General features: G+C 37.4%; 1 protein-coding gene across 6 annotated transcripts in view; it reads left to right on the forward strand.

Annotated features, from left to right (window-relative positions):
• Csde1 (cold shock domain containing E1) overlaps positions 1 to 21,339 on the forward strand; it is a 42,672-nt gene that overhangs the window by 15,060 nt on the left and 6,273 nt on the right. For 2 of the 6 annotated variants that reach the window (XM_028877316.2, XM_037206948.1), the window contains 13 exons: positions 7,465 to 7,663; positions 8,894 to 9,003; positions 9,403 to 9,495; positions 10,109 to 10,206; positions 12,735 to 12,816; positions 13,137 to 13,265; positions 13,383 to 13,508; positions 14,158 to 14,370; positions 16,442 to 16,582; positions 16,685 to 16,849; positions 18,832 to 18,939; positions 19,523 to 19,698; positions 20,259 to 20,371. In XM_028877316.2, coding sequence (XP_028733149.1) covers positions 7,465 to 7,663; positions 8,894 to 9,003; positions 9,403 to 9,495; positions 10,109 to 10,206; positions 12,735 to 12,816; positions 13,137 to 13,265; positions 13,383 to 13,508; positions 14,158 to 14,370; positions 16,442 to 16,582; positions 16,685 to 16,849; positions 18,832 to 18,939; positions 19,523 to 19,698; positions 20,259 to 20,371 — 1,753 coding nt within the window. Of the gene's footprint in view, positions 1 to 4,830; positions 4,978 to 7,464; positions 7,664 to 8,893; positions 9,004 to 9,402; positions 9,496 to 10,108; positions 10,207 to 12,734; positions 12,817 to 13,136; positions 13,266 to 13,382; positions 13,509 to 14,157; positions 14,371 to 16,441; positions 16,583 to 16,684; positions 16,850 to 18,831; positions 18,940 to 19,522; positions 19,699 to 20,258; positions 20,372 to 21,339 lie in introns of all 6 variants that reach the window. The other 4 variants (XM_028877317.2, XM_037206949.1, XM_028877313.2 and 1 more) reach the window with 3 other exon arrangements.

The following is a 21,339-nucleotide window of genomic DNA, read 5'->3' on the forward strand; positions in this document are numbered from 1 at the left end:
TTTCTCACAGGAGTTAATGACATAAAATTATAATGACTAGAACTTATATTTTTATTTTTTATTTTATATACATTGGTGTTTTCCATGCATGTTTATCTATGTGAGGGTGGAACTGGAGTTGACAGAACTGTCCTGTGGATGCCAGGAATTGAACCTGGGTTCTCTGGAAGAACTGTCAGTGCTCTTACACACTAAACACTCTCTCCAGCTCTTATTTTATTTAAGAGAATTTTGAAATCACTTAAGCTCTGACTTTACATTTGAGAAAATCTCTGGAAAATTAAATGTAACTGAGATCCTAATCTATATGAATAGAACCTAAATCAGTGCTGATATTGTAAGCACTTAAGTCCTGGTTAAATGAATAAGCCAGTGTGGGTTAAGAGTGTGATGCGCCATGGCATCTCACAGTTAAGAGCACTTGCTGCTCTAGCGGAGGACCCAGATTCAATCCCAAACATCCACACGGTGGTTTACAACAATCATCCATAACTCCAGTTTCAGGACATCCAAAACTACTTATGGCTTCCTTCAGTACTAGGCACTCAATTGGTACACATACAGATGCAGTCAAACACTCATGCAAGCCGGGCGGCGGCGGCGGCGGCGGCATTGCGCGCCTTTAATCCCAGCACTCAGGAGGCAGAGCCAGGTGGATCTCTGTGATTCGAGGCCAGCCTGGGCTACCAAGTGAGTTCCAGGAAAGACGCAAAGCTACACAGAGAAACCCTGTCTCGAAAAAAAAAAAAAAAAAAAAAAAAAACACTCATGCAAAAAATAAAAATGTTTAGAGTGTGAGCCATTGAGTAAGAATTAGATTCTCTTTTCACTTTTGCTACTTGTTAGCTCTTTTCATTTGTGGGATCTTTTATTTATTTTATGTGCAAGAGGTTTGTCTGCATGTATACGTGTCTGTGCACCTCATGTGTGCCTGGTGTCTGAGAAGGTAAGGCGAGGATTTCAGATCCCCTGGAACTAGAGATACAGATGGTTTTGAGCTGACATGTGGGGCCAGAAATTGAACATGTGTCTTCTGCAAGAGCAACAAGTGCTCTTAACCACTGGGACAACTTTCCAGTCCCCGTATAATTTTTTTTTATTACAGCATAAACATTTTTATACAAAGCCTCATGTAGCTAGACTAATTACAAAGTGAATATGTAGCTCAGGATGGCCTTAAATTCCTGATCCTACTGCATCCATCTCCCAAGTGCTGAGATTGCAGTCATGTATCATCACACCTAGCTATGCTATTCCTGCCTGACCTGGAAACCTGCTGTGTAGGCCAGCTGACCTCCAACTCATAGATCATCTGCCTTTGCCCCTTAGTGCTGAGATTAAAGGTGTTCGCCACAGTATCTGACTTATATATTCTTCCTGATTCCTGCATAACATAATTAAACTTGTGTCCGAGCTCAGTGTGGGACCTCTGTATGATAGTGTGAGAGGCTGTAACTCAACCCTGTCTCCCCATTTTGATAAATGCTACCAAAGTGGTATCAGAAAGCTTACACTAGTGTATTACCATGAAAGTATATGAACGTGTTAGCTCTATTAGAGGGTTTTATTTTGTTTGTTGTTTTGTTTTTGAGACCAGGTTTCTCTCTCTAATCTTGACTGTCCTGAAACTTGTGGACCAGGTTGGTCTCAAACTCAGAGATCTGCCTGCCTCTGCTTCCCAGGTGCTGGGATTAAAGTCATGCGCCACCACAGCCTGCCTGTTAGAGGATTTTTAAATCATTGACAAAACTCAAATTTTCCCAAAGTCTTCAAAATTAATTCATTGATTTGTTCATTTGTTGTAGAACCTTTTAATAGTTCAAACAAGTGAGTATCTACACTCATGCCATCCACTGATTAGACTCCAGGTATTTAGCTGAGCAAAAAGTCATAGTTCTCAAAGAAAGTCATGTTCTGGTAATTTAATTCTACAGATTTACTTGAATTCTTTAATACCACTATGAAATTAACTGCATATTTTCCTGAGTAGGAAACTTTACTTCCTTAAAAATTCAAAGGTCTTTTGGGTTTTTTAAAATTGATTTCAAATCCAGAAATTGTGATGCCCCCCCCCAGGTATTTTTTTTTCACTTTTTCTGAGCATTTTGCATTACATAAGTAGTGACTTTTGAGGGTTTTATTGAATATTTCATTTTGTTTATTAGTGTGTCCTTTGTGTCTGTCCATCATGTCTGTCTGTCTGTCGTCATCCCCCCCTCCTTTTGCAAAGTAGCAATGTAGACCAGGTTGGCTTTGAAATCAGATCCTCCTGTCTCTTCTTTCCAGGAGCTGGGAAAAGGTTTTTGGCAATGTTGGTGAACAAATGAGTTGTAATTACATAAAAAATATATCGTTTTTTCCAAATTACTAGTTCTTTGAAAACATTAAAACATTCCCAAAGTTGTAGTCTCAGCAGTCAAAAGGTTAAGGTGGGAGATTGCTATTTCAAGTCTAGCTTGGGCTACATAGTACAAGGCCAACAACAACTATATTATGAGACTCTGGTTTAAAACATCAAAAAAAAAAAAATAGGAAAGTTGAGTAGTATCTGTCTTTTTTTATGAGGGATAAAACAGTACCTAAAGTGGTTAAAGGCTACAGAAAAGAGCATAGGTCATTGGAGATTTAGAGAGAAGACCAAAGAGCAGTATAGTCTGGATCCCAATATTTTGTTCCTGAGTTAAGTTTTAGAAGGAAATGCTGGTGTCTGTCTTTTCAGATTCTGGTTTATTTTTCTTTGGTGAGAAAGTAGTAATTCTTCCTACCTACAGAGTGTTGTGTAGCGGGAATGGAAACTTGAAAATGAATGGTGGTGATGAATTAGGCTTACAGTTTTCTGGGTTTTGTGTTTCTTATCACATGGGTTTGTCTGTCTTTTCATTTAAAAACCCATGTAGTAAGACTAAGGTCTAAACATAAAGAATTAGGACTTTAAAGCCGCCAAAGGTGGTGGCGCACGCCTTTAATCCCCGCACTCTTGAGGCAGAGGCAGGTGGATCTCTATGAATTCGAGGCCAGCCTGGTCTACAGAGTGAGATGCAGGACAGGCACCAAAGCTACTTAGAGACACCCTGTCTCAACCCCCCCCCAAAAAAAAAAACCAACCCACCCCAAAAAATTCATGATCTAAGTCAGCCTAGAATAATGGTCCTCATATTTATTTGATTATATTACCTGTCAGTAAGAAGCCTGTGAAACTGTTTATGGATTGCATTATACTGTAGTTGTTTTGGAAGAGTGCATATAATAAAAATGAGCAGTATTATGGATTTATACAGATTCATGTCATCTTCATTAGATAAGGATGGTCTGTATACTTTTTGTAGGGAAGTTTTTGTTTGGTTCTGTTTCTTTTGTTTCTAATTTTTTTGGTCTTTGCTTCCTAGGTGCTAGATTAAAAGCATGTGCTACCATGCTTGGTTTAAGTATTTGTTTTGTGTTGGAGCAGTGGTTCTCAACCTTCCTAATGCTTCAACCCTTTAATATAGTTCATGTTGTGGTGACCCCCACTGTAAAATTTTCATAACTGCAATTTTGCTACTGTTATGAATTGTAAATATCTGTTTTCCAGTGGTCTTAGGTGACCCATGTGAAAGGATTTTTGACCCCCCCACTCCTAAGGAGTTGTGACCCACAGGTTGAGAATCACTGTTTTGCAGGATTGTTTCTGTTTGTGCTATTTTACCTTCTTTTGTAAGACAGGATTTCACTGTAGTCCATACAAGGCCTTGAACTCAATCTTCCTGCTTTGGGCTTTCAGATGTTAGGATTGTACACATGAATCACCATGCTTGGCTTTTTTTTCCCCCTTTTGTTTTGTTTTAAACTTCATCCTATTATGAATTGATACCTCAGGGACATTATATATGCAGTATGTTTTATTGTGGCTAATATAAGCCTGACATACTCATTAGATCTCATTAAGTAGTGGTTTCTTTCATAATGAGGTTGAATAGCTAGTACTGGGAATAGAAGTGTCAACTCCCATGTGCTTTGCTTGTACTTAACCTCACCTTCCATATAAACGTCTGCAGAAAGTGCCTCTGCTGTGGAGTTGGCTAGATAACTAAATGTGTAGGGCCATTCAATTGGGTATGTTTAAACTAGAGTGTGCTGAGAGCAAATGAGTAAGGAAATAAGGACTTGATTGTCAACCTAGTGAGTTGTAGTTTAACTCTCAAAATATTGGCATTATCTGAGAAAACTATCTGATATGCTACATCAGTTTAGTGAAAGCTGAGCTGTAAATACACAGTAATACTTATATGAACTAATTTTTTTTTGTTTTGTTTTGTTTTGTTTTTTTGAGACAGGGTTTCTGTGTAGCTTTGCGCCTTTCCTGGAACTCACTTGGTAGCCCAGGCTGGCCTCGAACTCACAGAGATCCGCCTGGCTCTGCCTCCCGAGTGCTGGGATTAAAGGCGTGCGCCACCACCGCCCGGCACGAACTAATTTTTATTTCAGCAAAAATGTAATTGTAGCGTTTTTATTCTGTTTCCCATTGGATTAGAATTGAGAAGAAAATTGGCTTAGTCTCTTTAGCCACTAGAGTTCTTGTTTTTCAACACAGGGTTTTTCTGTGTAGCCCTGGCTGTCCTGGAACTCTGTAGCCCAGGCTGGCCTCGAACTCACAGAGATTCGCCTGGCTCTGCCTCCCGAGTGCTGGGATTAAAGGCTTGGGCCACCACCGCCCAGCCACCTCTAGAGTGTTCTTATGACATTTTAAAAAATTATAACACAGGATAATGATTGTTTAATGTATCTGAGAATACTTTTCAGTTTGACCCTCATTAACTGATTATACGTAAACATTATGCTATGTTGTCACAGCTATTTGATATGGAGAACGTATTTACCTTGTCATCAGATCATCAACCCACTCCTGCAGCCCCTCCTTCACTCTCTTTACCCTTGTCTTCAATTTCTACCTCATCTGGGACAAAAAAACAAAAGCGGACCCCCACATATCAGAGATCTGTAAGTCAGGAAAGGAGTGATCCAGTTTGTCTTGCATTGTGTTCAGCATGGCTTATAAGGGCTGCGTGGTTTAGTTGAAGTGCCTGCAGACTCACTTTATAACTTCCTAATCGATTCTTTCACTTTGGATTTTGAAAGATAACTTTAGGATGTAGATGTAACCAACCGTCTTATTAAATAAGAAACACAGAAACAATGTAAAAGAGAAAGCCAAGAGGTCAGAACTCAGAGCTAAAATCTCACCCTTCCTCCTGCTGTGTCCCAGCTTCCCGCAAGAGAGCTATATCCTGTCCATTTTTTTTATAGTATTTTGTTTTTGCCTTCTCATTGGTTGTAAACCCAAACACGTGACTGCCTCGTCACTGTCTGAATGTACAGCCCCCTAGGTCTTAAAGGCATATGTCTCCAATGCTGGCTGTATCCCTGAACACACAGAGATCTATGGGATTAAAGGCGTGTGACACCACCGCCACACTCTTGCTATGGCTCTAATAGCTCTGACCCCCGGGCAACTTTCTTTATTAACATAAAATCAAAATCACATTTCAGTACAATTAGAATACCACCACATTAGGAGTTTAGGACCTTGCTGCTCAAAGAAAGTCTAAGGACCGAAGCATCGACATTGCTTACTTAGATCTTGTTGGAAAGGAGGGTTTCAGATCCCTATCTCCACTCAATCTGATTCTTGTGTTTTAATTAAATTGCCAAGTGGCTTTAGTTGGAGAGAGCTTAAAGCCCATGGTTTGAGTCATCTAACAGTGGATTTTGGCAAGTGATTGTTTCCTCCTTGGTAAAATGTGCATAGTATATTACTTTTATGGACTTTTGTGGAAAATTAAGTTAATACAGTTCAGAACAATGGAAACAGAGCTTAATTACTAACAACTGTGCTTTGATTTGCATATTTTGAGCATCCCTGTATTATTTTAACTGTTTTTTTTTTGTATTTTTGAGACAAAGTTTCTTTGTGTAGCCCTGACTGTCCTGGAACTGAAGAGATCCACCTGCTCTTGCCTCCTGAGTGCTGGGACTAAAACTGTACACCAGCAAGACCCCGCTTAACTGTTTATCTTTCAAGAATTTTGGTCCTTGGGCCTGGAAAGATGGTTCAGTGGTAAATAGTGCTGGCTGCTCTGCCAGAGGACCCAGGTTTGATTCCTAGCACCCCCACTGGCTATCTGTGGCTGGTTCAGGGGATCCAGTGCTTGCTTCTGGCCTTCATGGACAGTAGGCAGTATGTGGTACACAGACATACATGCAGGAAAAATGCTCATCATTCACAAAGGATTTTGCTCCTTGAAGATATATATCCTTTTAGTAATTGCCCAATGTTTCAAGTAAATGAAAATGCTCATGTCATAATTTCAGTGAAAGGGACTTTTTAAAAGATTGGGAGATGGTGCTTCTGTGGTAAATTACTTAGCCTTTACTAGATGCTTTTTCCATTTTACGATTCTTTTAGATTTACAAAATAATTCACTTTTATGATTTATGAAATACCCAAGGTAATAGTATTTGACCTAAACAGATTCCATTGCATTGTATTGTATTCATTTTTTACTGCAGAATGTTTCTTTGCTTTATCAGATCTTAGAATTGATCATAGAAACAGATGACATTATTTAGAGATGTCATGATTGTCTGGGTACTGCTTGGTTTCTTAGCAGGGAAAAGGTCTTGAATGTTCTTAGGAATTAACTAAACATTGTTAGACAAATCCACCCCACCCCCCACCCCCCACCCCCGCAGGGTTTTTCTTTGTAGTTTTGGTGCCTGTCCTGGATCTCACTGTGTAGTCCAGGCTGGCCTGAACTCACAGAGATCAGCCTGGCTCTGCCTCCCGAGTGCTGGGATTAACGGCGTGCGCCACCACCGCCGGGCTAGACAACTCCTTTTGGCTGGGAGTTTTGTGTTAGAGTTTTTGACTCAAAATTTTTCAATTATTTTTTTCAAGGACTTGAGCATTCATTGTGTCACAGGTTTTTTTTTTTAGTTTGAATTAAGTATTGAAAGTTTATGGTGTTAATCTCTACTAACTATGAATTCAGCCTGCATGGCTTTTAAAATAGTGTGAATGTAAATACAAACATAGGTGTTAACAAAACTGGTAGGTCTAGGTAACCAGTTTTTTATATTGATTATTTTTGTTCTATAATTGTTTCAGTAATGTTAAGTTAAAGTTAATATCATTGCTTTACCTTAGTATTAAGCTGCAGGAATTACTTGATTTTGTGAGTGAAAATTCTTTAAGTGATAGCAGTTACTTAAAATAATTTCTTCTGAGATGTTAACTAAGTATTTCAGTAGTAAATGTCTATAAATCAACTTTTTTTAAAAAAAGTCTAATTTAACTTTATTTTCTTTGCCTTTCTATAACAAAGATAAAACGATCTGTTCATCAGATTTAGTATGCTCTGGAAATTATGAACAGATCTATGTATATTGAGTGGTTTTTTTGTTTTGTTTGTTTTCTTTTTAAAACAGATGAGCTTTGATCCAAACCTTCTCCACAACAATGGACACAATGGGTACCCCAATGGTACTTCAGCAGCACTGCGTGAAACTGGGGTTATTGAAAAACTGTTGACCTCTTATGGATTTATTCAGTGTTCAGAACGGCAAGCTAGACTTTTCTTCCACTGTTCACAATATAATGGCAACCTCCAGGACTTAAAAGTAGGAGGTAATCTGTCAGCTCACCTTTTAACTCCCTATTGCATGCCTACTAGTTCCTGAGAGTGCTTGTTGGTGTGTTATAAGCCAGAGGAGATGAACATTTTAGTTATGCGAACTACTGAAATGTATTTTCTAATTTTTATTGTGGTGTGGTGTCTTTTTGAGATTTGAAAGACCCAACTGGTAAAAAGATATATTTGAGTTTTTTACTTTAGATACTTAGAAGATTTAAAGGAATGAATGTGGTTTCTATTTCAAAACAAACAAAAAACAAAAAAAACCAGGAGGCTGGAATGGTGCCACAGCAGTTATAAAATCTTGCTGTTCTTACATAGGACCTGCATTCATTTTCTAGCACCCACACCTCAGCTCATATTCCAGTTCCAGGAAAAGATCTGATTGTCTCTTCTGGCCTCTGTGGGTACCAGACACAAAATGTTGTCTACATAAGTACATGCAGGCAGAACTCTTTTTTTGTTTTTTGTTTTTTTTGTTTTTTGTTTTTTGTTTTTTGTTTTTCAAGACAGGGTTTCTCTGTGTAGCTTTGTGCCTTTTCTGGAACTCGCTTTGGAGACCAGGCTGGCCTCGAACTCAGAGATCTTCCTGCCTCTGCCTCCCGAGTGCTGGGATTAAAGGTGTGCGCCACCACCGCCCGGCCAACAGGCGGAACTCTTATACACATAAAATCTTTGAGGATGAACTTAGAACAGTGGCTAACATGAATATTTGGTGTACCAAATGCTGGAGGTTCATGCTATTTAGCATTACTTTGTTTAATCCTCTCATTGATCTTGTGTGTTAGAAATTATTCTTACCTTATAGATAAGAAAACCAAGGTATAGAGAAGTTAAAATAAGTTTCTAAATATTGTAGTCTTGTGTTATCTCATTTGCAATGTGTGTAAATGCCATGGAAACTAGGATTGGATATCTGACTATCTCAGTCTAAGGCAGTGGCTCTGAAATGCTCCTGTGTATCAGAGTCATTCAAAAGGCTGGCTAAAATACGTATTGCTGTACTTGATCCCCAGAGTTTGTCTTTGCCTAGGTCTGAAGTAAGGCTCAAGAATTTGCATGTCTCCTAAGCTCCCAGGTAATGTTGATGCTTCTGGCCTAGGAACCCACTTTGAGAACCAATGGTCTAAGGCAACTCAAATATTACTTTAAAGTAGAATTCAGAAGCAAGATGCCATTTTTCAAGCATTAGTCCAACAAACATAACACATTCTTTATTTTAGATGATGTTGAATTTGAAGTATCATCTGACCGACGGACTGGGAAACCTATTGCTATTAAATTGGTGAAGATAAAACCTGAAATACATCCTGAGGAACGAATTAATGGACAAGTTAGTGACTTTGATATTTTGTGTTTCCTTAGGGCCCCATATTTGCATATCTTTCACATTAGAAAAGGAAGATTGTCCCCTGCCTCCTCAGTTTGCACGAAGAGAGCTCTAGTGTATAAAGATAACTTTTAAAATTAGATCAGAAGCACTGGCATTTCTTGACCTAAAATAAAAAACATGGTCAAGACTCAATTTGGGTTTTATATATAACCCTAAGTCTTTACTTACAGTCAGTTTGTATACTGTAAGTTTGAAACTTGGCAGCATGACATCCTCTTGTGGATCATATTAAAATGCATCCCTGTGTATAGTATAGAGGATACTAGAACTCAGTTTATATTGCACAGTGCTGCTCCTGAAATGATTAGCAATGGAAATTTTTTTTTTTTTGACTGGTAGGTTGTGTGCGCTGTTCCTCACAACTTAGAGAGTAAATCTCCAGCTGCCCCGGGTCAGAGTCCAACAGGGAGTGTATGCTACGAACGTAATGGGGTAAACTTGTGTATTTTTCTTAAACCTTTGCCTGATCCATCATGTGATCTATAAGCGTACTTTAAAATTCAAAGTAGAAAACGTAAGCTAGTTGCTAAAATCATTTTTAAATTTGGTTTTAAGAGGCTTCAAGTGCAGCATAATAAAATTATTTTTAAAGAAAAAATCCATAGGACTTCCAAGTGTGTTAGCTTGCCCAAGTGTGACCTTAGTTAGAACATTAAGGTAAAATGCTCCTTTAAATCACTTTTTGGTGGGTTGTGGGGAGGGGGAATTTATTTCTGGTTCCTTTTAAGCACTAACTCCAGTTTTTTATTTGGAATGCCTTATGTAAAAATTGTCTTTTTGAAATGTAACTACAGTCTTTGGGCAAATGCTTCCACGTGTGTAAGCTTTTTGAACTTGGATTGCTGCTCAGCTGTGGACTCAGAGAAGTCATCAGCACCATGGAGGGGGAAGTGTGTTTATGAATAAGACAACTTACTTGTCATACTGCCTATAACATTAAGAACTTTGGCTTTAAACTGCCAGTAGAAAAAGTATTTAAGTAAATCACATTGTACAGTGAGCATGCATCCTGCCAAGGTAATAATAATAGCTTGTTAATTCACAGGAAGTGTTTTATCTGACTTACACATCTGAAGACGTGGAAGGGAACGTTCAGCTGGAAACTGGAGATAAAATTAACTTTGTAATTGATAACAATAAACAGTAAGTTCTCCAATGTTTTCCTAACCTAAATGATTCTTTTTTAGTTACATTAAAAAATTTGGCCGGGCAGTGGTGGCGCACGCCTTTAATCCCAGCACTCGGAAGGCAGAGCCAGGTGGATCTCTGTGAGTTCGAGGCCAGCCTGGTCTACCAAGTGAGTTCCAGGAAAGGCACAAAGCTACACAGAGAAACCCTGTCTCGAAAAACCAAAAAAAAAAAATTGAAGTAAGAGCCCGGTGTGATGGTGTGCCTGCCCTCCTGGTAGTCCTAACACTTAGGAGGTAGAGGCAGGCAGGATCAGGAGTTGTAGACCAGGCTGAGCTATCTTAGATCCTGTTTCAAATAACTAAAGGGGAGGTCAGGAGGCAAATTAAAATATTAAAATTTAAATATCTAACTGGCAAATCTGGGTACTTTTCATGACCTTTGAAGATTTTTATTCAGCAGCTGAGGTCTTAAAGGTCTGTAATTATTTTATAACCAGTATCAGAATATAAAGGTAATTAAAACATTGTCCTTTGGTTGGTTAGTTGGTTTTGGTTTTTAAAGACAGACTTTTTCTGTGTAGCCCTGACTGTCCTGGATCTTGCTCTGTAGGCCAGGCTGGCCTCAAACTCAAGATATTTACCTGTCTGCCTCCCGAGTGCTGAGGTTAAAGGTGTGCACTACCACCTCTCAGCTCAAAATATTGTCATTTTCAGGAAACTACCTATTCAGTGAAGATTTTTTTGAAGAAGCACCAATACTTAAGATTAGTTTTGAGAGAATAATGAAAAGTCAATTAAGAAATGAGGAAAACTGTGGTCAGAGATGTATCATGACATTTTGGGGAAAATGGCTAGAAGAAGTTTGATTTAGCTGTGTTGATTGGGGTGTAGGAGCATGAGATGAGCTTTATTACATGATCCTTGAAATAATTGGAGTAAGATTAAAGTTGTGTATGTACTAGAGATACTAGGCTCTTGAACAGTGGAGATGCTCTAGACTAGTAGTGATTTAAGTTAGTATGGAAGATAAAGATCAGCCAGGGATTTGTACATGAAGTCAAATTACATTGAGGCAGATCAGATTCTAGATATTTTTTTCTGGACTGACTTAAGAGGTAGATGATAGACTAAGAAGGATAATTGAACAGTGTATGTATGGATCGTAAGTTGTTAGAATGGTAGAGAAAAATGGAAACTGGGTTGTGGGTTTCTATATTACTAATTTCTTAGACCAAGCATCTTAATTGAATATGAAGTACAAAATCGGGATAGGCAAGTTTCAGATGGGAGCCACTGAAAACTTTATTTTATATTTAATTTAATAATTCTTATCTGTGCCAAAGACTTGTACTAAATAATTTCTATCTAGTACTTTCTTATTTAATTTTTTTGAGACTGGGTCTCTATGTATCCCTGTCTGTCCTGGAACTCATTATGTAAACTAGGCTGGCCTCAAACTCCTGGCTCTGCTTCCTGAGTGCTGGGCTTCAAGGTGTATACCACCATGTCCAATAGTTATTTAATGTGTATGTGCTGCATGCATACAGTGCCTCAGGGAGCCGGAAGAGGACATCATATCCCCTAGACCTGGAATTTACAGGTGTTGTGAGCCACACCTATGCCCCCACTTGGGTGCTAGGTACTAATCCCATGTTCAGCATCTATCTACTCTTATAGTCCTCAAAAGACCATTACTTCAGTTACTTGTACAGCTGAATTTCTACAGCTGCTCTTCTCTTACATTGACTCCCAGCAATACTATTGTCTTATACAGTTTACACTGTCTTCGAAATAGACTTGAGTTTATATTACTATTGTTCAAAGATTGGGGCAGTGTAGTAACATGAAGTGTTTTAAGTGTTTTCAGTTCTCTAATAGAGTGAATGTCATTTTCAAAATAGGTAGTCTCCTGTCTCCTGGAGGGCAGGAATAAGATGGTAGTATGCGCCTTTTATCCCAGCACTCAGGAGGCAGAAGCGGAATGATCTCTTTGAGACAGCTTGGTCTACAGTGTCAGTTCCAGGACGGGCAAGGCCACAAAGAGAAACCCTGTCTCCAAAAAAATAAATAAATAAATAAAATAAAAGAATGGCTATTAAATTTAGCACTTACTGATAACATACCATTTATTCTTACCACCAATATCTTAGTTTATAACATGGAATGCTTACCTGACTGTAAAACTAGAGGTTTTCCACCTTTGGTATTCTAGTATGTCTTTATTTCAGTTCTTCTGTTAGAATTGTCAAGTAGAGTAGCACATCATATACCCAAGTCAAAGTTTGTTTTGTTTTTAATTTTAAAAAGTAGTTCACAAATTCATGGGGAGGGGGGAATCCCATGAACTTTAAGTTAGAAAAGACCAGGAATTTGAGCAATTCTTTTATACAGAAGGGTCAGATATTATATTTATTCTTAATAATGACAGAATTTTTAAGACCTAGAAAAATAGTTTGGGTTTTTTGTTTTTTTTTTATTAAGACTCAGTAGTTTGTAGCCAGCTCAAATAATTTAACCCTCTTGATTTCTTTTCTTCTCCAGCACTGGTGCTGTAAGTGCTCGTAACATTATGCTTTTGAAAAAGAAACAAGCTCGCTGTCAAGGAGTAGTTTGTGCCATGAAGGTAATTGATAATAAACTTGAAAGTTTTAGGTTTGTTGTTGTTTTTTAACTTTTAAGCTTTGTCCTACAAACTAGAACCACTTGGTTTTCCTGCCTTCTGCTTTAAGACTATTTCCTCATTAACTTAAACTGAGTTTCATTAATCCCTTGATTGCTAATTCTGTAAGTCTTTGCTAATTCTGTAAGTCTTGGTAAAGTTAGGCTTTACCAAGTTGTACTGTTTGGACTATAGTATTATTTTAAGATAAAGCTTATTGTTTTTTAAGTTGTATATTGATTGGTAATTAATGTTCTTGTGTTTGGGGGTACTTTTTGTTTTAGGAGGCGTTTGGCTTTATTGAAAGAGGTGATGTTGTAAAAGAGATATTCTTTCACTATAGTGAATTTAAGGGTGACCTAGAAACCTTACAGCCTGGAGATGATGTGGAATTCACAATCAAGGACAGAAATGTAAGATGGTTTATTCACTAACTTGATCATTGGCCTTTTAATGTTAATCGTGGATTGTATAATTAGGAAGCACTTAAAATTATGTGACCCCCTGCCCATTCCAACCTCTTGATTTAGGGTAAAGAAGTTGCAACAGATGTCAGACTATTGCCTCAAGGAACAGTCATTTTTGAAGATATTAGCATTGAACATTTTGAAGGAACTGTAACCAAAGTTATCCCAAAAGTACCTAGTAAAAACCAGGTGAGTTGCCTTTATTGGAAGATTCTTCTTTTGACTAGTGAGTAGTACAGTATTATGGGGGGGGGTGTGTACACTAAAATTGTAGTCTGCTTGATAAATTGTGTATAGTGGAAGTATTCAAAAAACAAAAAAACTAAATCCTAAGGGTATGTCTCTGGCAGAGGGCTGTCTTAGCCTGCACAGGGTCCCTGTACTGCAGAAAGAAAGGACAAACTAATGATTGGCATGTTGATGGGTTTGTTTTTATTTACTGAGTGATTGAGAAAAGACCAAAAGAGATATTAACTACATTGGGAACTTTCCTTACTATATTGGACTGCATTTGCTTCTTTTGTTTTCCATTTGTTAATTTGTGGGGAGGTAGAGTGAAAGGTGTCATTGATGGGTAAATGTGGGATATAAAAGGCTAAAATGCTTTTCCTTAACATTTCTTGGTATCATAATGCAGTCTTAACTGCAGTGCTTGATTTTATGTTTGTCATGGGACCTTAGATCATGAACCTTTCATATTGGGCTTTATATTGTCAGCACTTATTTTTTCCTTTCAGGGTACTATAATATAAGCTATTTACCATGTGTTCTTCTTGTTTGACTTAGAGCTAAAAAGGATGAGAAATCTCCAGCTAAAATCGTTTTTCCTTCTCATCAGAATGACCCATTGCCAGGACGAATCAAAGTTGACTTTGTGATTCCTAAAGAACTTCCCTTTGGAGACAAAGACACAAAATCCAAAGTGACCCTGCTGGAAGGCGACCATGTTAGGTTTAATATTTCAACAGACCGACGTGACAAATTAGAACGAGCAACCAACATAGAGGTTCTATCAAATACATTTCAGTTCACTAATGAAGCCAGAGAAATGGTAAGTGTTTAATATTATTGGATTTTTATCTAACATTTAGGGTTCAGTGATGGATTTTGATTTGTACTATTAAGTGACAACTTCTTAGACTGATGATCTAGTAAATAAAGGTGCTTGCTTCCAAGTGTGTCAGCCTGAGTTCAAGACCCAGTATGTACATGATGAAAGGAGAGAGCCAACTCCTGCAAGTTGTTAGAGGAACTAGTGTGAGCTAATGTGACTCTCTTTACCCTGTTAAGTAGCTAGGAACCATGCATATTGAATTAGTCTGGGCATCATTCTTACTACTCTCTTAGTTATCTTAGAAATATATATTTAGTTTAGATTGGAAATCTGGATGATTGCTAATGTAATGTTAATAAGACTTCAAGAAGTATATTTTCTTAAGATTTACTGTGATGTTTAGTACACACTAGGTTAAACAATGCTAAATAGGCCTCACTTCTCTTATAATGCTTTGCATATTATTTTTAATGAGTATGTCTAGGTATGGTGTGTGCCTGACATGTTACCCAGATAGGTCTTTAATGCCGGCATGTGGGAGTGAGGTGGATCTCTTGAGTTCGAGTCCAGCCTGATCTACAGAGCGAGATCCAGGACAGGCACCAAAAATTACACAGAGAAACCCTGTCTCAAAAAAAAAAAAAAAAAAAAAAAAACAAAAAAAAACCAGAACAAAAAGAACATTCTGTGGACTGACTTTTCTCAGATACAGTTTGTATTTAGTGTTTGGGGTCATACCATCAGTAGCATGTCTCAGTATTGTCAGCAAAACATTTTTCTAAGTTCCTTGATGTTTTTTTGAGACAGGATTTCTCTATAGTCTTGAACTCTGTAGATCAGGTGGGTCTTGAACTCACGTAGATCCTCTGTCTTTCCAGTGCTGGGATTAAACGTATATCACCACAGTGCTGGCCCTTGACTCTCATTTATGTATGCCTGCAGGCCAGAAGAAGGCACCAGATCTCATTACAGATGGTTGTGAGCCACCATGTGGTTGCTAGGAATTTTACTCAGGACCTTTCTAGAGCAGCCTGTGCTTTTAACCTCTGAGCCATTTCTCCAGCCCTCCTCCTCCTCCCTTTTTTTTTTTTTTTTTTTATTATATTTATTTAATGTGTATGAGAGTTTTCCTTGCATGTATGTGTGTATTGTGTGTGTTTGGTGCCCACAGAGGCCAGAAAAGGGCATCAAATTTTCTGGAGTTAGAGGTACAGGTGGTTGCAAGCCGCCTTGTGGTGCCAAACCTGAGTCCTACAAGAATGATAAACCATCTTTCCAAATTCAAGTTTCTCAGGCAGAGTCTCTTTATACTCTATGGTATAAAGTATATATCCTGGTTATCATCAGGAGTTTGACAAAGATTAAATGTCAAAATATTCAGATCATATTCAAAACTAATAGTTATCTATCTCTGCAGTAAATACTCAATGTACAATTAATTGACAAATGGATAGAAATTGGTGTTATTTTAGTAAAACATTAGTGCTTTGCATGTTCCAAATTTTGTGGATATAGTGATCCCCAAAGCCTGCATTTTCATATAGGGTGAAAGAAAATATAAGGAAGAAATAAAATACTACATTTTATTCTTTACATCTTAAGTTCTTTCTGTACCCAAATTCATAAAAGATTAGTAGTGAAGTATTGCTTTTGTCATTTATTCATGAGGTATGTCAGTAAATATTTGAAATTCTTATGTTACATTTTCATTTGGCTTTTTATGAGATATTGTAGGTATATGTATATATGGTTATATTCATAAGACTTTTATAATGTACATTTGCCACAGAGTGGCACTTGAAAATTCTCACAATTACTGGGGTTTAAATACTTTTTTGAAAGTTGGTTGGGCTCCAGTGTGTAGACGGGCAGCCCATATTTGACATGGAGTATATAAGAAGATAGTGTTTTTAAGAAAAAATGTTGAAATTAGTTTGTACATAAATGAAAAAAAATCCTAAACTGATATAATATTCAGATTGGTGTTTTAAAGGAATAACTTGATAGTGATTCTGAACTTCTGTTTTTGACAAACTGTTCAACCAATAAAACTTTACTTGGGTTTCAGGGTGTGATTGCTGCCATGAGAGATGGTTTTGGTTTCATCAAGTGTGTGGATCGTGATGCTCGTATGTTCTTCCACTTCAGTGAAATTCTGGATGGGAACCAGCTCCACATTGCAGATGAAGTAGAGTTTACTGTGGTTCCTGTGAGTAGTTGTTGGGAACAGTGTTGAGGGGTGGTTTTCTTCTGTTTTCTTTGTAATTTTAAAGTTATTTATTTATTTATTTATTTATTTTTTTATTTGTAGGATATGCTCTCTGCCCAAAGAAATCATGCTATTAGGATTAAAAAACTTCCCAAGGGCACGGTTTCATTCCATTCTCATTCAGATCATCGTTTTCTGGGCACTGTAGAAAAAGAAGCCACTTTTTCCAATCCTAAAACCACAAGCCCAAATAAAGGCAAAGACAAGGCAAGTGTTATGTGATCCAATTGGTTTATATGTCTTTTATTTTTGCTTACAAAACAGATTCAATGCAGTCCACATAATAAACCATTGTCTCCTTTTTTAAATTCTCTATACACCAGCCATGATGGTACTGGCCTGTGATTCTAACACAGTAAGGTGGAGGCTGGAATATCAGTTCAGTCATTCTCAGCTATGTAGAGCAAGCATTCAGACAAGCTTGGTTTTTACAGTATTTGTAATATTAATATTTCTTAGCTTCGGCATTTCTTAGCTTCGGCAAGTGGGATGTTTTAGCAGTGTTCTTGCTTCTTCCTAATATGCCAGTCAAAAATGTCCATAGGAATTGCAAAACGAACTGTGGGAGGCAAAACCACCTCATTTAAGAGCCACTCATCAAGCCGGGCGGCGGTGGTGGTGCACACCTTTAATCTCAGCACTTTTGGAGGCAGAGGCAGGTGGATCTCTGAATTCGAGGCCAGCCTGGTCTACAAAGCAAGTAAACCCTGTCTCAAAATCAAAACGAAAACAAAGAGCCACTCCTTAAAAGCCCTTACTTCTAAAGTGATTAAAGTTTTCCAAATTGGATATATGGCATTCATGTATTTCCAATCCATTTATTAACAAGTTCATTGACTATGCAGAAGTCGAAGTTCTGCTCTCACAAATATATTAAGTTGTGGGAAATGATTCTTACAGGATGTGAAGTTTTCTCTAGTCTCACGGGTGTTGTGGTTGCTAATAAGCAGTATAATGTTTGCCATAAGGACCAAATTAAATTCCCAGCAACCTCCCTCCTCCCATACACACAAAAGCAAGTTTGTGAGAGTACTCTGGCAAGTAAATAACTGGGAAGGTCTGGAATGGTTCTGTTAATATGTTGGCATTTAATATGTAGAGATGGAAAAAGGCATTTCTGACAGAAAAGAGGTATAGATAAGGGAAAGGGAACAGGGAGGATATCTTTAGAAAGCAGCAAGTGATTCATTTGAAGAAGGTGGATTTTGGTTTTGGTTGAGGGAGAAGAACATTGATGATTGCTGAGTGCAGTGATGAACTTGGACTTTGTTGTATACTTAAAGATTGTCAGTTGGTGAATGGCATCAGGCATGTACTTAAGGAACATAATGCTATTGGTGTAACACTAAATGGGGTAGTCAGTTATAAGGTACATGAGAGTTACTAGAAAACAAATCATTTTAAAATAACTACCATTTGGGGCCATTGTACTGGTTTGGTACTGCGGTTTATTTAACCTTAAGACTTTGAGGTAACTGGGGAGATAATTTGGCTAATACAAATTGCCTGTCTGGTAAACTGCTCATGTTTAATAAATTAATATATAAATAATCATAAAGAATGTGAATTGCAGAAGAACACAAGTGAACTGGCTTTGATTATATAATAGCAGTGATGTGTGGAGTGTAGGGAAGAAGACATTAGTGATATGGACATTATTTCTATAGAAATGATGTTAAACTACAAAAATTGTGTACAGGTTGTATATAAAATACGTGTGTGTGAAAATTATTGTTATGGAAATACTAGTATATCATCATCTATAAAGTGCTTTGATTTATGCTAGATTTTAAACCAAGTTTTAATTCCTTTCACAATGATATTAATGGCCAAACACTGAATTGCTGTGAGACAATAAAAAGGATACATCAGCTGCTACTCAGAAATATTAGTGTCTTCTTATGAAAAGGCTAAGCTTCTTGCTGCAAAAATTTTTTCTTGGCTGGAAATGGACATACCTGGCTTAATTTCTGATAAAACTGAAAAGGCTCAGTGATAGTAGATTGAGGCAGTTCTGAGTGAAGGCAGGCATATCTTTTATTCATGTGTTTTATCTTATATTAGAGAGTCCTGGAATAAATTCCTGTGGCTCTGCCTCTTTGTGTTATGGATTTCTAAGTTCTGTAGTTAATTCTTTTTTATAATTTGTTAGTGTTCTTGATATATATTTATATTTTATATTTTTTTAGGAGGCAGAAGATGGCATTATTGCCTATGATGACTGTGGGGTGAAACTGACTATTGCTTTTCAAGCCAAGGATGTGGAAGGATCTACTTCTCCTCAAATAGGAGATAAGGCAAGATAATTCTTATTTGAAGAAAAGTTCATGGTTATCTCAGTCATAAACCCTGATGGCCGCTTTAAATTTTGTTAAGTTTGGTGGAAGTTTTTTTTGCACGTGAAAGGTTAAATATGTAATTAAAATGGGGTCTTGTGAGCTTCTAAAACATACTGAATACTAGGTTTTTTAAGCATGAGCTGTTTTAGAGACAGATGGATTACACCTGTAACTCTAGCACTCAATCGGCAAGGTGCACAACCATTAGATACAATTAAACTTATCTACAAGAAAGCTTAAACTACGTACTGAAATAGAGCCCAGTATAAAAGTATGCCAAAGATTTATGTTACCTTTTTCAGGCAGCCTTCTTTAGAGAGATTAAGACTACGAAGAATACACATTGAGGGGTAAAACTTAATCCTTTTTGAACAATGAGTTGAGACATCAAGTGTTTTTCTGGAAATTATTCTAGTCAAGTAATTGCAAAAGAGATCTGGAGTAAAAGTGTGGTGTGGGTGTGTTTCAGGTATGGTTTTTAGTTATAGAGCTTGACGTGGAAGTGACAATGATACTAATGATCATCCTTATTTTTTTGTAGGTTGAATTTAGTATTAGTGACAAACAGAGGCCTGGACAGCAGATTGCAACTTGTGTGAGACTTTTAGGTCGTAATTCTAACTCTAAAAGGCTCTTGGGTTATGTGGCAACTCTGAAAGATAATTTTGGATTTATTGAAACAGCTAATCATGATAAGGAAATATTTTTCCATTATAGGTAAGGAATGCCATTTGGGCAGCATACTATTCATATTCTTTTGCATCGGAGTTTCAGAAAATTTAATCATTTGATACTTTTTGGTAGTTATAGTTTTTGAGACCCAGTTTTGCTATTTGTAATTATGGCAAGATGTATACAGAAGTTAGACATCTGCCAAAAACATAAGAGATGCACTTACCTGCCTTTTTTTTCATGTTTCTTTCTCAATAAAAGAATGCTGTTTTGTTGTAAATATTGGTACCATAGTGATGTTGATTTGGTATACACCGTTATAGCATATAGTGTAAAGTGTTTTGGTTCAGGTTCTGTCATTTAAATAAGTTACTTCCATTAATTGAATTAACTTCTTTTCATTATCTTGGAGCTAGAGATACAAGGTACCTCATTTATAGGTTTTTAAAAATCTGTTTAAGGATTTAATGAATCATTACCTTAAAACAGTGTCCAGTATACACAGAGTTGTCATGAATGTTAGGAAGAGTTAAAGGCTACTTATTCCTGTTACTGTTAGTAGTAATGGCTTTCTTTAATGTCACTTTATTTTCCTTTCCCTTCAGTGAGTTCTCTGGTGATGTTGATAGCCTGGAACTGGGAGATATGGTTGAATACAGCTTGTCCAAAGGCAAAGGCAATAAAGTCAGTGCTGAGAAAGTAAACAAAACTCACTCAGGTAATGAATTGTGACTCCTAGTCATCCTGTGCTTTGATTGGAAGATAGTAGATAGGGTGGAAGAGGAGGATAAGGTTCTATAACATTCACTCTCAGGTGCCCCGATCAGCAGTACACCTTGGCTGTTTGTCAGAGATCCATTTCTTACTCCTACCTTGGGTTTCTGAAATTCTGGATATGACAGTTTGTTTTAGCAAGTTTTCCTGATTTGGGTAACAATTAAGAGGTAGCATTTTGAATTTGGGGGCTGTGAGTTTTAAACAGGGTCTCACTCTGTAACCTTGGCTGCACTGGAACTGCCTGTGTTGATCAGGCTGGCCTCAAACTCAGAGAACTGCTGGCTTTACCTCCTTAGTGTATGTGCCACCATGCCTGCCTCACATCTGATTTTGAAGTGGGATGGGGAATTATGCATTTCTAATAATTTTTAGGAATTGTATTCAATGTTTGTTTTTTTAAAGCACCCTTGTGCTTTTTTTTTTTTAATCCCAGAAATATATTATACATTCTCTATATAAATACATCTTAATGCTGTTAGGGAAGTAGGCATACTCCTGATAGACTACTTTGGAGAACCATAGGTCTAAATGTAAAAAATTTAGGCAATCTTAGTTGTTTAGAGTCTCTGGTTTTGGGTGAGTGGGCTTCTGTTTTGGAGGTGGAGCCCAGGATCTAGCACTTAAGAAGTGCAGCTCTGGCATCTGTTTTTATACAGCCTGCAACTCTGTTTTGGCTTTCTTCGTCTAAATTCCCCAAATAGTACTCTACCTTGAAACTTAGTGATAGGGTAGCTAAGACCATCAATTTTGATTCTACAGGTACCTAAGTACACAATGTGAGGAAACCAGACGGGTCCTAGTCTTTTATGTTTATTTTTTGTGGGGTAGAAAAAAATAGAAATGACAAGAACAAAAATATTTGTTGGCTATTTATGGTTAAGTAATTATTAAAGAAACAGAACTGGCTTC

The sequence above is a fragment of the Peromyscus leucopus genome, chromosome 6 (genome assembly GCF_004664715.2).
Source record: "Peromyscus leucopus breed LL Stock chromosome 6, UCI_PerLeu_2.1, whole genome shotgun sequence".
Taxonomy (NCBI): domain Eukaryota; kingdom Metazoa; phylum Chordata; class Mammalia; order Rodentia; family Cricetidae; genus Peromyscus; species Peromyscus leucopus.